The 15,141-nt window shown below is 42.7% G+C and overlaps 1 protein-coding gene across 2 annotated transcripts in view; it reads right to left on the reverse strand.

Moving 5' to 3' along the window:
• WWC1 (WW and C2 domain containing 1) overlaps positions 1-15,141 on the reverse strand; it is a 73,984-nt gene that overhangs the window by 36,632 nt on the left and 22,211 nt on the right. Inside the window, exon 2 of one of the 2 annotated variants that reach the window (XM_055717805.1) lies at positions 2,211-2,320. The exons of the other annotated variant lie outside the window; for it this stretch is intronic. Within the exon in view, the coding sequence (XP_055573780.1) occupies positions 2,211-2,320 (110 nt within the window). The remainder of the gene's footprint in view (positions 1-2,210; positions 2,321-15,141) is intronic. 2 annotated transcript variants of the gene reach the window in all.

Below are 15,141 nucleotides of genomic sequence, written 5' to 3' on the forward strand. Positions count from 1 at the left end.
GTCAAGTTTTTCTTGTGGTCAGAGGTGACCCTGATGTTCGCTTCAGAACACGGGCTGAATATTGTTTCTTTTGGGGACAATGCCAGCTCGCACAGCAGCTGCAGAGGCTTACAGCTACTGCCACAGTCCATGTCACTGCCTGGTAAACCAGAGGAGGGAACTGATCACAGGAAAAAACCACGAAGCCCCAGAGATGTTTCACTGGGAAGGGACAGGGAACAAACAGCTTCCCCAGAAGCACTGTACAGGTAAAACTGAATTGGCAGGAGCCTCTTAATCCAACACTGCTGCTTAACACAGCAAAAACCTTCAGAGTCACTGGAAGGTGGCATGCTCCTGTCTCTGGGCTGCTCTTGGCGTGGAACACCGTGGTAAGCACATCTCCCATTCCAGCACATGATATAGCAAACCTCCAAACACCAGAGGAGGGAAGGGAAGTCCAACTGTATTTAAGACTCTTCTGGAGAGCTTGCGCAGGCTCTTCTTTCTGGCTGCACAGTCATGAAAACATTACATCATTCAGAAGGAAGTTAAAAAGAAATCTTAGCAAGACTTCTAAGCTCTGCACTTACAAAAGGTGTAAGAACTGTCAGCACAGGCATAAGACCCAAATGAGACTGGAAAAAGCGTTAAGATTCAGACTGTCTTTAAAAAGCAACCTCGTTAACTCTCGTGAGTGCTTTCTTGTGGAAGTGAAATGGACACAAGACATGGTCACAGACCTATGGAGACCCCAATTTGTGTCTTGCAATTTAGCAGCTTCTCAAACAAAGTTTGTTTAGTCCTCTCCCCTGCAGATCTCCTTTGCGTGCCCCTGTAGGCTTGTCTACCCTTTCTTCCCCGCTATACCTTCCTGTAAAAGGAAAAGTCAACAACCCCCACCTCACAGAAAAAAAAATTTAGGATAAAGCCATTTAAAGATATGTAAATACTGTGATATTGGGATGACATAAGCTCTAAAAAAAAAATATTTGTATCACCTTCACATCTGGAGACATTTGATCCTTCTATTGCAGAAGGCAGTCAGTCTGCTTTTTAAGAATAGTTTTTTTTCACTTTGCTTTTTTAATACCCAAGAGAAGTTACTGCACCTTCCAGGTTTTAGCCTCAGGCCAAGTGAAAACGTGGCTTTTCTGAAAAAGGGAAGGGTATGAAGATAGCCAAAAGAAAGGAAACCCCCCTCCCCAAACCACCAACCACCCCCCCCCCCCCCCCGAACAGATTTCAACATTTTTATTTTCAAAAAAGATCTTGTAACTTGCAGGGAAAAAAACCAGCTTAAGTTCTCAGTTGAAGGGCTTGAAGAAAATTTCAAAACAAGTAATAAAAACAAAACCAAAAACCACACCACAACTTCAGGGCACTTTTGCCTTTAAAAAGTTCTTCTCTTTGCATGAATTACAAACGCCTCCAGAAAGGCCTGGGAATGGTTCTGCTGTGAACTTCTGGACTGCAATTGGAACTGTTCTGTAAAGAGAACCATAGTCACTGATTTGTTTTCTTCATCACTTTAAGGGGATTTGTTCTAGCAAAACCCAATACACATTTCCTAACAATGTCTGTATTGATATATCAAATTCTGTATTTTCTTATAATTTGAAAGAGCTTATAAAGCCTAACACTTCTGGTCTATCAAGCAATCTAACAAAGAGAGTAAGCGGTGGCTTAGTTTGAGGATACAATATAAAAACATTAATAGCCTGAACTAAACTCTTTTCCAACTTGCACACCTCTCAGGATATCCCAAGCCTACTCGAGAGCTTCCTCTTGAGTAAAGGCAGTGCAAACCCCTGCAGCAAAGGGAGCTCAGGCAGTCATTCGTGTTATCCCTGCCAGGAGAATTAACACAAGACCTTTGCACTGTTTCCAATGGTCTTGCCACAAGGACACATTCCAGGCTAAGAACAAACTCCAGATCATCGTCACCTAGTCAGACTCCTCAGCAGAGCCAAATCTTGCAGAGGTGTGTCCCACAGCATTAGCTTGAACATGACTGATGATCTGAAGACTGCAAACCAAAAGGTTTCAAATTCCTGTTGTAGAGAGAGAAGTAACTTGTACAATGGAGAAGGACAGGATTTGATTTCATGAGCTGCAGAGCTCATCTACCCTAAAACACACTGTTAGCGATTTTGTGGTTTTGTGTTCAGTATATTTTAACACAGGCACAAAACAATCACTCTGCAAAAATACAATAATGTGTCACTTACTGGTGTTGTGGTCTATGTAATAAACTCCAACCTGAGGGTCATAAGCTTCTTCCCATCCTAATGGTAATTCATCACTAATGCAGTCTGCAAAGGTTAGTGGTTTAGTATACCTGAAATGCAAAATAATATTTTGGATGAATAAACGAAGTCCCATATGTCTATTCCAAACAACTGACCAGAAAGCAAGTACCACAAGGGCTTCACTGTAGAAAACAAAGAAAGTTGAAAACTATTTTAAAGCTTTTGTTCTTATCAAATAATACTGCAAAAACTCTTCCCTTTCTTCATCTGAAGTTACAGCAAGATGAACTCATTCTGACAGAGCTGCCGAGCCTTGCCTGGCTCGGCCAGTATTCACTCAACAAAGGAACATTAAGAACTTTGCCAGAAACAATCCTCGTCTCTCAAGTGAAAGAACAAGATGACTGTTTGCAGGCAAGTCCTGTATCAAAAATATGTAGACAAGAAGGAGCAAGATGAGAAATGCAATTTGCATAGCATGAATAATTAAGACTGCAGAATCAATAGCAAGTGCTGAGGACTGTGGGACCACTTGTCATGTAACTCCACTCATTTGCATTGCAATATGTTCTGTTTCATTAATGACAAACTAGATTAGTTTCTCAGTATCACAAAAAAGTGTAACCCACTCTGTCCAAATGAGGAAGTATTTCCGCAATACTGCTCTGATGAGGTTTTTTTTTTTTATTAGAGACCACATCCAGCAATGACCTGAAGGCTTGTAAGGCTAAAAAAAAAAGCTTAGAGTACCTACTCCTTGAGTAACCCCACAGATTTCAGTCACCACAACCATACCCCTTTCCTCCCTTTGACTCTAACGAGGTTCAGCTTGTGCTAACAAAACTACTAACCGACAACAGCACTGCAGGGAGGCACAAGGCAGGAAGGATTAAGCTGGCAGGTATCTCACATAGCCAGCTGCCAAAAGCATAATATGCCACAGGCCCACAGCCCCACCACACCACACGCGGCGTACCTGGAAGGAGGGCCACGACTTCGCGTTGGGGCCCATGAGCCTGAACTACCTTTGGGCAGAGGGCACGGGACATCTGTGAACCACCACAGCCCCTCTCGAGCAGTTACGCTGCACATACTATGAGCAACTGGGTCATAAAAGCAGCCATGGAGCTGTATCGCACTGTGCCACGTGCGAGCAGCATGCCCCAGGAAGGTAAGGTGGCTAAGAGGACAAGTTTCCAACCCACTGCAAGAGACTGAACAGGTTTGTGGAAAGTCTTTCATATCCAAAGGTAATTCAGCAGGGCTAGCAGATAAAGAGTTTTATTAAGTTTTAAGCACACTTGAGCATGCTTCATCTGCAGACACACAGCAACAAACTGGTAGCCCCATGTTAATAACTTACAGTCACTCATCAGCGAGCAGGGGAATTTGAGGAAAAAGCCTCCAACCATAAGAGGTTCAACATAAAATCAGTGTTTAATGACTAACAATTTCTCCCACAAAACATGACCTGGAAGTCTGGTACACAGTAAGAACGAGGTGGGAACATTTCTGTAAGGCCTACGTAAGCCACTGAGATCTCTACTTACCTGCTGTTGCATTTCACTTTTAACACATTGCCTTTGCCATCTACAGCGTGCTTGAACTACTGTTTTCTCAGAAAATTTCAATTTAATTTAGAGTTCTTGCAGTGCAAAAAAAATGAGCTTCACAACACAGAACTGTGCAACTTTCTCAACAAATTTTCACTGAAAGGGTTATTTTTACTATTTTTAATCTAGACTGTGTACCAAAAGCATGTTTGTCTAGAAAATAGAGATTACCTGAAAATAAAATAGAATCTCAATACTTCCGATTGCTATCCTTTATCCCATGTTTTTCCCTTGGACCAAGCTGTCTCCCCAGCCTGAGTACCCAGTATGTGCTGCTCCGAGTTGATCAAGTCAAAGATGTACAAGGGTAAAAATGCAGAGCAACGTCAGGCACAAGCAACTCTCTAGAGATACTACAGATGGAAAGTGCTGTTGCAAACATGTCGGCCATTTTAACTTAAAACATTAGGATTAGCACCTTCACCTCTCTGAAAATGGCATCTCCTTTTATTCAACATTAGCAGTTCATGTGGACACAGGCCAGGGAGAGGAGAGGAATGGAGCAGTGCTGAACGCTGGATTATGGAGGACCTGCTCCCATCCCTCAGAGGGGCACAGACATGCTGGGACAACGACAGGTAATGGGGAACACAGCTGGCCCTGCCCAGTGCCCAGCACCTCTGCTGTGCTACACCGCAGGGACGGCCACCAGCTGAGCTGCTGTGGGCACAGCATGGTGCTGCAGACCACTGCCCGCACAATGCCTGAGCACACGTGCCAACCCACCCCAGGGAGCGGCACATCAGTGGCCTCTCTGTCCTGGCACCCATAGAGATGCTCCTGAGGGCACCTTCTCCTGCAAGCCCACCAAAACAAACGCAGAAAAACCTCAGTGTCTTCAGGACAGCCATGCATTTGTGAAAAATAAAGCAAAAAGACAACCACAAGAACTGGTCTCCACTTATTTTCTTGCAACTTCAGAATCAAGCTGATTTTCAAAAGCTGTCAAGGGCTGGTCTCAACTTCACACACATCAGGAAAACCAGCATGATGATACTTCAGCATAACTGGTGAGGACTTGTGCTGTAGTAATTATTTGATTGCCCTGATAAGCACAGCACTGTTCTTCCTTGGACAAATATTTAAAAAAATTCAGTGAAAAGTTTTCACCTGTAGTCTATGATAAAGCTTAGATTTAGCGCTTATTAGATGTCATCTGGGACAAGGAAAAGGAGGAAAGGTTGGTATTTATTTGTAAAAACACATTTAAAGTCAGGAGTAGTGTGTGCTATCTAGGCCACGCAAAGTCCAAGTGGTCTTTTCCAGTGCATCATTTGATTAGTAACACTGAAAATATTGCTGTGAATGATTGCTGGTTTGCTACTTCTATAGAGAGCTTTGTAAGAGGAGGTGTAATTTCATCCTGGGTTTGCACAGTCTCTAACCTTGCGCACCAGCTTCCATTCAGCCCTACAGATTAATTAAACCAGAAACCATGCATTTCCCATTTCCCAGCTACAGTGCGCACCATTTTTGGCGATTGATCCAAACAAACATCCCTCAACTTGGAGCAGTAATTAAACCCATACTTAAAGTACATTACGTGAGTGTATGCTGCAGGTATAAAATGTACTTTGGTATTACATACTGAGTGGTATTTTCTGCGGCAGAATTCTGCTCAAGAATCACAGCTAAGATTAAAATCAAACTTCTATATTTTATTTTATTTTTTATAACCACCATGGAGCTGCACTGTCAGCTCCAGGACTTCAGACTACTTTCATCAGGGAATGGCACTGTAGTGCCAGCTTTGAAGGTCCAAACTCATAAAGCTTCTGCTCAGCTTTTGTCCATTCCTATTTTGCTAGAAGCAGCTGAATTCCTTCTAGATGTGCTCAGGAACTGTCAGACTTGATAGGAAGCCAGAAACAAGCAATTGAAGGATGCATATTCCTATTTTCCCACATGAAGTGCAATGCATGAACTGCATCCGGCCAGTTCTTTCAGTTGGAGTTTTGGAAAAACGGGAGAAAAAGCAAGGCAGGATCAGTCTGCTACAGCAATGACACAAGCCAGCTGGAGAATTGCCAGTTAGTAGAGCTTATAAACTGACAGTATGTTCACCTTTGAGATTCCTATTTTCAGCATATCTCACAAGGAGCACCCACCACCAAGCATGGACTAGTGCTGTCCTCCCTGGCTGCTCGCAACCTTGCAACCATTCCATTCGTACAGAGGAGTAAGTACTCACTACAGGAGAAATCTGTCATTCAACTAGCTAACAGAAGAGTAATTAGTTTTAGAATTAAAGAGTAATTCCATTTGTTACAGGCAACATATGTTGTATACCTATATCCCCAAATAACTGCAGCTTCATAACCAAGTTACTTACTCTTCTAAACTCCTGCTCCTTGCTGTTGTGGGAAAAACTGGCACAAAGCAGCAATGCTACAATTACAGAGAAAAGACATGTAATATGTGTTGTAGTCAGCATATAAATAAAGCATAAAAAGGAAAAGGAGAATATTTTTTCCTTCTTTTAAGATATGATTTTAGGTTTTTTATGAAGACTGAAACAAATCAATATTCCAAAAGGGGTCTAAAATCAAGCATCTCCCTAAGCACGCTCACAAAGTAGCATGACAGATTAAACGAGCAAAAGGTAAAGTTTCCTTCTCACAGCAAAACGTGGTTCAGTTAGTATATTATTTCTGCATAAAACAGGCCTGTTTCTGCATTTGGGAAGTTAAAGCTAGGGCACATCTACAGAACTATTTCTTTTGAAACATCTCCTTTGCAATTCACAAAGCCTCCTATCAGCCTTGGAAAAATCTCATCAACTCAGTCAAACCATGTTATCATATAAGAGGTCTGCTCTGCAGGCTAGATTCAAAGCAGCAATCTAGAAGAACGGACCCTCTTCATCCACTGCGCTTATAACTAAGGAAGGAAACCTACAAAATGGTTTATACATTCCTTACCCTTCTCCATTAGGAAAATCTCCAGATACATGCAGCCAGCATTCAAAAGAAAGCAAGGTACCCAAAAGTTCAGAAAATCCTGACTTTGCTGATCCCCAGTCACAAAGAGGGAACCCAATGCAGAAAATGTCTGTAGGTATAGCATTTTTTATTAAACCCAAACTGTTTGCGTTAAGAGACTACACTTTCAGACACATGAGTTAGTCTAAATCTTCCAGCCACGCTCGCTTTGCTCTGCGGACCAGAACTACCCCTGAAGCACTCCATCTGCTTCTAAGCTGGAGGCTAAACTTGGTGTGGAGTTTCCACAAGAGAAGCCATCCTGAGCTAGAGAAGATATCTGTACATCATACCTAACTCTGGCCTTCTAGCTCACCAAGAAGTAACTCACGTGTTCATCTCCTACCAACTCACCGGTACCTCATGTTCATCCTACCTGCGACTGTCCTTCCCCCATGACCTAAGTTTTAACCAGGGTCATTTTCAGGAACATTTGCGAACATTTTGAAAAAGACACATCAACCTAGATTTATCAATTTCCATCATATTTTCTTAGTTTCCAATATGTTATTTTTTCACCTGATTTCATTCAAGAAATACAAATTTACATGAGCAAGCGCAATTGCTCATTAGGACCCCTGGAAACTGGGTACCCTCAGCACCCACCGCACACAGCAAGTCAAGGACACAGTTTCAGAAACTAATCCTGGTAACAGAGGTAGAAGATAACAGCATCACCCAGCTTCCTAACCCAAGAAGTACCTTTTGGTCTTCAGGCAGAAGCAGGCTGAGGGAAAAGCCACTGCCCACCCACCGGCCAGCAAGCGTACCGAGACACTTCCATCTTTGCAAAACGTTTGCCCCCAATAGCTCAAGTATTTGTACAGCAAATGATGTTCAAATCCTGCTCCCACAGCAGGAAACAAAGTTAAGATTCCTACCTCTAGTTTGTAAGTCACATCATTTTTAAATGAGAAGGGTTTCTATATTTCTTATTTTTGATCTATCACCTTCAGCTTCTTTCGCAGATAAAACTGGAAGCCAATGTTATCATGTGCAAACACTATTAAATGGAAACTTGCTCATCTCAGATTCAGAAATCCTTTCTATAGTCTTCAACTCCACTGTTGTCAATCAAAAACCTCATTACACAGGAAACTGAAGGCAAATAATCCTTGTATAACAAGTTTTTGATTGACAGAAGGTTTGTTAAACATGGCTGTACAGAGGTTCCTGACGGGAGCAGGAGATGGGTGAACTGTGCCACTTAGGAATCTGGAGTTAATACTACAAAGGTAACAGAAATCAGTTCTGAACTTCTTAAACCAGGAAATGTTATTTTTGAAATTATTGGATTTCAGTGCCAACTGGCGGCCTACAGCAATCTAGCAAGCCCACATGCAGCTTTTTAGTTACGCTCATGGCTCTAAGTACGTATGTGCATGTACGTATATGTGCCGAGAGCAGAGTGCTTGGGTCAACCAAGGCGTTTAAGCATTTACAAACCAACAGTGGTTTGCCAGTTTCTATGCTGTACATAAACCCACTTAATCCCTATGTTTGCAGGGTTCCTCAAAACCCCCTAACACAGTAAAGCCATATAAACAGTACAGACTTATTTTAATTAGTTCAGTACAGATCACATGGCCTTACACAAAATCCTTCATGACTCTATACGGGTGAAAATACAGACCGGGGGATTTCCTACAGTTTACTGTACTGACAGCAGCAGCTCACAGCAGAAGGAACAAAGGTAGTACCTGGATCACTCAGGACCTTCATGTCAGCTCTTCACAGAGCTACAGCATTAGCCACCGGAGCTAACAGCTTAACAGCTCCGTTTGTTTCTCCCCTTCCACCCTGCACTCACAGGTACACAGCGAGTGTTATGTCGCATACAGGTTCCATGGGCAAGACGTCAGGCAAGGTAACAAATTACGACTCCTGGCAGATACTTCTACTCCCACCATTTCCCTTACACAACCAAACAGTTTCTAAACCCAGCATTTTGTGAGAGAAGCCAAGATGTGCTACACAGACCAGGGCAGAGAATGGGCTCAAAGCACCTCGATTCCAGCTGCAGTGCTGGGGTAGCTGCACACGAGATCCCCGTGGGTCTGAGTTTTGAGGAACCTGTTAATAGGTCCAGCTCCTACTGTAACTCAGAAGGCTGCTGCAAGAATCACTGCCAGGAGGCTCGACACAATAACATACAAGCTTCTTTGTTTTTAATGAGGTCATCCCATTCTCAAGACAGATGATTATTTTTAAACTTTAGCATAGAAAAACCTATCACTTTGCAGACAAATTTTCTAGGACTACAGCAATCTCCTCCTCGCAAAAGCTTTCAAAAATAGACTCCTACACATTTATTACTCAACTTGGTGATCCAGCCCTCAAACACACCAGGGCTATTCATCACTATAGTAACTATTTTCCCTGGGAGCATCTTCCCTCACAGCAGGGAGAATTGCCTTTGGAAGCTGAAGGTGTGGCAGTAAAGAGGCCCCGTTTTACGACCTTGCTGGCAAAGCTTTCCTCACCCCATCACCGCACACCTGGGCACGACTAAACACTCCCTTGGATTCCCACTCCAACTGCAATTTAGGGAAAAGGTGATGAGAACATATCCCCAGCAGCCAGCGTCCTCAGCAGTGACACAACAGGCAGCTCTGGCCAAACAGCACCCTCAATTGTGCCAAAACCTCAGCAGCTGCAGTGGGTTTACAGGGGGAGACCTCCACAGCAGGCAGAGCAGAAAGAAGTTCATTCAGGACCACCATAAACAGACAAGAACTATGAATGGGAACGTGCTTCCCAGGTGACAAGGAGAAGCCTTTAAGAAGCTTCTCAAATTTGTGATCTTTTCTTAACTATGGTTCAAGGAGTCTGATGAGAGATCAAATACGGTATTTCAAAGTTTTGGAAGATGGATGTTATTCCAAAACCCACACAAAGGGACGGTCACCCTAAACTTGTAGGTACCCCAAAGAGATATCATTTCAATGACTGTCAGTAGCTACAGCACTGCAGCCTGGTCCTGGCCTTGTTGTGATAAAGGATAACTAAGAACAGAATTACACCCCTGACACTAGAAATGGAATCAAGTCTGAGAAAAACAGTTTATTTTAAGTTGTTGCTGTAAACCAAACAAATTTACTTAAATTACAATGTAAACATCACCAATAGCAACGCCCTAAAAAAGCCAACACAACATCTCAAGCAACTCAGACTGCAGAGCTGTTTTCTTTTCAGAAGTGGTTTCCTTTGCTGCCATGGTTATTGAGCATCTTCTCAGCCTCCCAAAGATCTCTTTCATCTGGTGTCTCCTCCTGGCCCCTGACACTCCATGCACTAGGCCACCTCTGTGATAAGCGAACCCAACATCTAAACACATGGCTTATTTTCCAAGCTATTATAATTTTAATCAGTTTTACTGACACTTAAGAACTCAGTGATGCCCTCTTTGGCCAGGACATGAGAACAACCCCTGCACCTCACTAAGGTGATCTTCAGTTGTACGTAATTTGCCAATTTAGACCCTCTACTTCTTTCACATGAGTGGGTAACATCCAAATTGTTCTTTCTAGACAGCAATTAGTCACATGCTGCCCAAGTAGGTGCTACACAAAGCAGATCAGGAGACACCAAAGACACTTGAAGTCAGGCAACAGCCTGTATTTTGAGCATTCCAAACAAATACATTTATACCTTTAATAGTAATACATTTCTGTTACTCAAACAGATTCATGGAAGCATTGAGCTATATAATACACAATTTACCACCCCACCAGCCAGAACAAGCATGCCTAGTACGTTTCATCCTAAGTTAGCTGCTTGCTTGTTCTATCTACTTCTGAAAATGCTTGCATGTTTACAAGCTCTACTTTGCACACAGTGACAGTCTGTTTGCCCATGCATTTCTTTACAGTACAGATCATTTACTCCTGGAAGCAAAGAACTACTAAGCTATTTGCAAGAAGACTATCAAAAACCACTTACAGATTTTTAGATCATTCCCAGAGATTAACAAACTGGTTCTGCTAGCAGGAGAGAGGCAGGAGGTCAGTCATACCTTCTTAATCACTCAAATACAAAATTCCTGGGATAGTTCAAGGTTAAAAAGTCAGGAAATGGGAGCTGAGGCTTCTCACAACATTAACTTGCCTGCCAGCCTGTATATCCTGCATACTTTCCTGAACTGATTAAGCAGAAACAATATAAAAGAGTAAGGTACAGCTTGATGAGAAGAGTGCAGCACTACTAAATTAAAAGCATGCAAAAGTTGGAATTTAACTATGCAAGTAATTCAAATGTCTCTAGTTTTAAATAGTTGAGGTTGTTTTTTTTAAGCTTGACTTCAGTTCTAGGATGAGAAGCAGCTTGCCACCTGCACAGCCTGAATAGATTAACTAAACCCAAGTCAGCTCTCCCTTCACCCAGAGGTTCAACTGTTCTCAAAGAAGGGGACTGGTCACTTCACAGTAAGGGGTAAATTGCCAAACATCCAGACAGAGTAGTTAGACTAGTTTCTTGACATATTTGGGAGATTATGAACTGGAAGGCTTGTCTCTGTTCTTACAGCTTGCACTCCTACTTCTCTGAAAGGCTGCCTATAGTGTGGGTGGCAGCAGTTTACATTGGCAAGATGCCTCCAGATAAAGAGGTGTATAAGAGACTCCCCCCCCCCCCCCCCCACAATACAGCTACTGTAGCAGGGAACCAATAGCTACTGTCAGAAAAAGATAAATATTTGAGATTTTGGCAATGAGGGAAGTATTGAACGATTGCTGTACCTTCACATTCAGGAACACGTTATCCCATGGACAATGGCATGCAAAGACAGGCAGTGGCAGCAGAGTGAGCACTGGGTTGACTGTTTGCATGTCTGTAAGGAGGAACAGATTTGTGGTTTACCCCACAGACTTCATCGGGCACTGAATTTTCACTTCATGAATGGTGAATGAAAACCTTAATTCTAACAGAAGCAACAGATGTTGCTGTATTTCTCATCAGCATGTTCTACTGTGAAAAAGAGCAATATGACAGCGAATACCTCCTGCAACACTACCAGCTCCTGTGCCCTTTATGCACATCGTATTTGAAGTGGGAAAATAGACAATTCTAGGACAGCATCACTAGACTCATCCAGGTTCCCTAGTCCACCCAATATACAAACCAAGCATTGCTGGTATGGAAATGTATTTAAAAAAGGGCAAGGGAAGCACAGGAGGCTGGTTTTACATGCACGTGGTTTGTATGCTGCCCCCTGGTTCACCTCCCACTAGCACTGGGCTAATTGCTAACTGCACAGCCGCTTCAGTAGGACTGCCTGCTCACTGTTTCTGCATTATAAACATTCTTACTGAGTTATATAGCTATTTGATGTTCCCAGTCCCAAAGAGCAAGATGAGCAGGGTCTTTGCCCTCCATCACTTGCAGCACATAGTCTAGGCAAGCAGCAAACCATCACCACAGCCTCTTCTGCTCTTTGCCCTAAGATCGGATGCAGCCACTTAGCTTTTATGCAATACCTAGGTCAGTTCTGCAAACATTACTTAACTGCTTTCTGATCTGACAGCAGCCTTTCAACTTGGAGATCTTGTCCAGATAGAGCTTAATCCAGCTACACATAGGAAGCTACAAAGTGAAGCGAACCCCAAAGAAGCCCAAGTGCCATCACAGGGAGGACATGGGCCCCCTTCAATGCTGCTGTAAACTCAGCAGTACCAGGTATGAGCAGGAATATTTCTGGTTGCCTGTAAGAATCAGAGGAGATGCCTGGTCAAGATGTCGAGCAGCGGAAAACACAGAACAACAAAATTCCCTCCAGTTGCAAAGCAACTGTGAATTCCAGATACAGAACACGTACTTAAGCATTGCCCTGCAAACTGTAACCCATGCCACATTCTTCAAGAGAAGCAAGCCAGAAGTATTTCAACAGACTCAGTCTTACAGGTTAGCACTGAGGACAGCCTTTGGAAATGAAGGCATGGCACCTCACTTCTGCTCCAAAGAGGAGAAAGCCCAGGTTAGGCAGCACTCGGCTCATGGATGCAGCGACTGCTGAAGCACATAAGCAGCTGGAGTTCACAGTTATCAGCTTTACTATCTACTGTGGCTATTAGTGTTGATGCAATAACTCCTCAGTTCCTGAAAAGTCATACTGTATAAAAATAAACAGAAATGTCAAAACAAGAACAGATGTCTAGAACAACCTCAGAATAGTAAGGATTTAGGAGATGTGAAGAGTTAGAAGCGTAAGATAACGAGTATAAAGCTAATAGGTTTAGTAACTTTTCATCCAAAGTAACAAAGCCTTGATTTACTATGTAGTTAAGCCATTAAAAAAAATATTCCAAACTGTGTTTATAGACAGAACTGTACAAAGCACAAAACATAGCTCAGTACTTCACACATTGCAAGGGAGTCAATAGAAATCAACAACTATTGAAGTTTGTTCGCTCATTTGAGGACAGCAAAAATGAGATTTGCATCACCAAGTGAGTTTAATTGATTTACTCTTACAAACATCGTTTATTTTAAATGATCCACTATCAATATATTTTGCAAACAGATTAAATTTGTGTTAACACAGAAGCTATTATGCCACTTGCTCTTTGCATTACCCTTCCCCAACTACCTCGTGCAGCTCAGAGCCCACTGCCAGTCCTTCTGCCAGCTCCGAAGCGACACAAGCAGCCTGCCGAAGATCTGCAATCCCAGCACTCGGCTCAGGAAGACAGAAAACAGTCCATCTGCAGAGAGGCGCAGGCCAGAGACTCAGGGACCACAGCTCAGATCAAACTGGGAGAAAGACCGTGGTTTTGGTATTCTCTACTTTCAAGACCCTGAACCAGTGCCACCACTAAGGTGAAAGCCTTCTTCAGGTTCCAGACAAATGTGGACTTAATCACAGGCAAAGCCAAACATACCGGCACCATGGTATCTTGAAACTGGGCAGCTACTCATAGCACCCCTTGCAATTCCCAGCTGCCAGGCTGGGGGTGGCGAGGGACACCCCCGTGCCCAGGGAGCCTGCAGCTGGAGGAGGGCTGCCCCTTCCCTCCTGAAACACCAGCCCACAGCCAACTGTCTCCTCCGGGGACACCGGGCTCATAGAAGACCCTTTCCCTCTTCTTTGCACAGAATTTACACAGCCACAGGAAAAATAAATGAGTTCTCCTAAAGCATTCCAGATTGGTGTATGAGACAAAGGGGACAGTAACTCTGGAATTCAGTACGTTTCATTACACTGGGCTGCCTTGTCTCCTGCCCAGGAGAAGCATTTCAGTCTTACTCAAAATTTAAAAAATTTTAGACAAATCCCAGAAGCAACATGTCATTTTCAGATTTTAAGGGAGAACTCCCTATGAAAAATTCATTTCCCAAGAATGTTTACAACTCAAATATCATCGCAGGGAGTATTATCTGAGGATCTCTATGAACACAAGCTCATGGATCCAAGCGGTATCAATTGTTTAAAGAGGATGTAAGCAGAAGGGCTCAGCAGTTAAGAACAAGCAATAAGTGATATCCTGATCACAAATTATAATTGGTTGCCAAAATTGCAAGGTGGCATCTTTAAACATGAGCATGCATGTGTGTAAAAGTGTCATCTTTTACCACGGAGTGACTGACAGTTACTTTGTTGTAAAGGCCTTGTGGAGAAGACTGCTAGATGGTTTGGCCTGAGGTAGTTAACCAAGCTGCTACCTAATGCAGTGTACCATACTTTTTATTTTTTAACGTCCAGTACACATTTACAGAGGTATCAGGAATGAAAAGCTCTTTAGTTATTCCTCAGATCAAAATGCACAGCATTTCTTTCCACTAAGTGAAGAAACAGCATACATACCACTTCACCACTGCTGTGCACAATTTATGGTCTAGGTATGTGCCGCAGACACACCTTACATAGTCTTACTACTAATATTTAGCTACTAATTTACTTTATTGTATGAGAAAGGAGCACTGGAACCTTCTTCCAAAGGAACAACCTTCCTCTTTCCAATACACTCCGGTGAAGGTGACTAAAAAACACCTTAGACTGTTTATGCCTTGTTGATATCGCTGTATTCCTACTCATCCCATCCCTACTTCTTTATACAACAGATGTGTAAAACTTGCTTGGACCTTGAAAGATTATCAAGTCCTGACATGAAAGTTAAGTAAACTACCCTAATTCCCTTCAGAAGCAATAAAACATACTTTGAAATGTATGAGAAATACATTTCATAATCAGAAATATTCTAGACAAAAGAAATAATTTGTCAATGGTCTTAGCATATATCTTCACTTTGGTGTGCTGAAGCTTCTTACTGTTACAAAAACCATCTTTCACCATAGTCAGTCTCTCACCCTTCCAGAGAGTCA

The sequence above is a fragment of the Falco cherrug genome, chromosome 8, assembly GCF_023634085.1.
Source record: "Falco cherrug isolate bFalChe1 chromosome 8, bFalChe1.pri, whole genome shotgun sequence".
Taxonomy (NCBI): Eukaryota; Metazoa; Chordata; class Aves; order Falconiformes; family Falconidae; genus Falco; species Falco cherrug.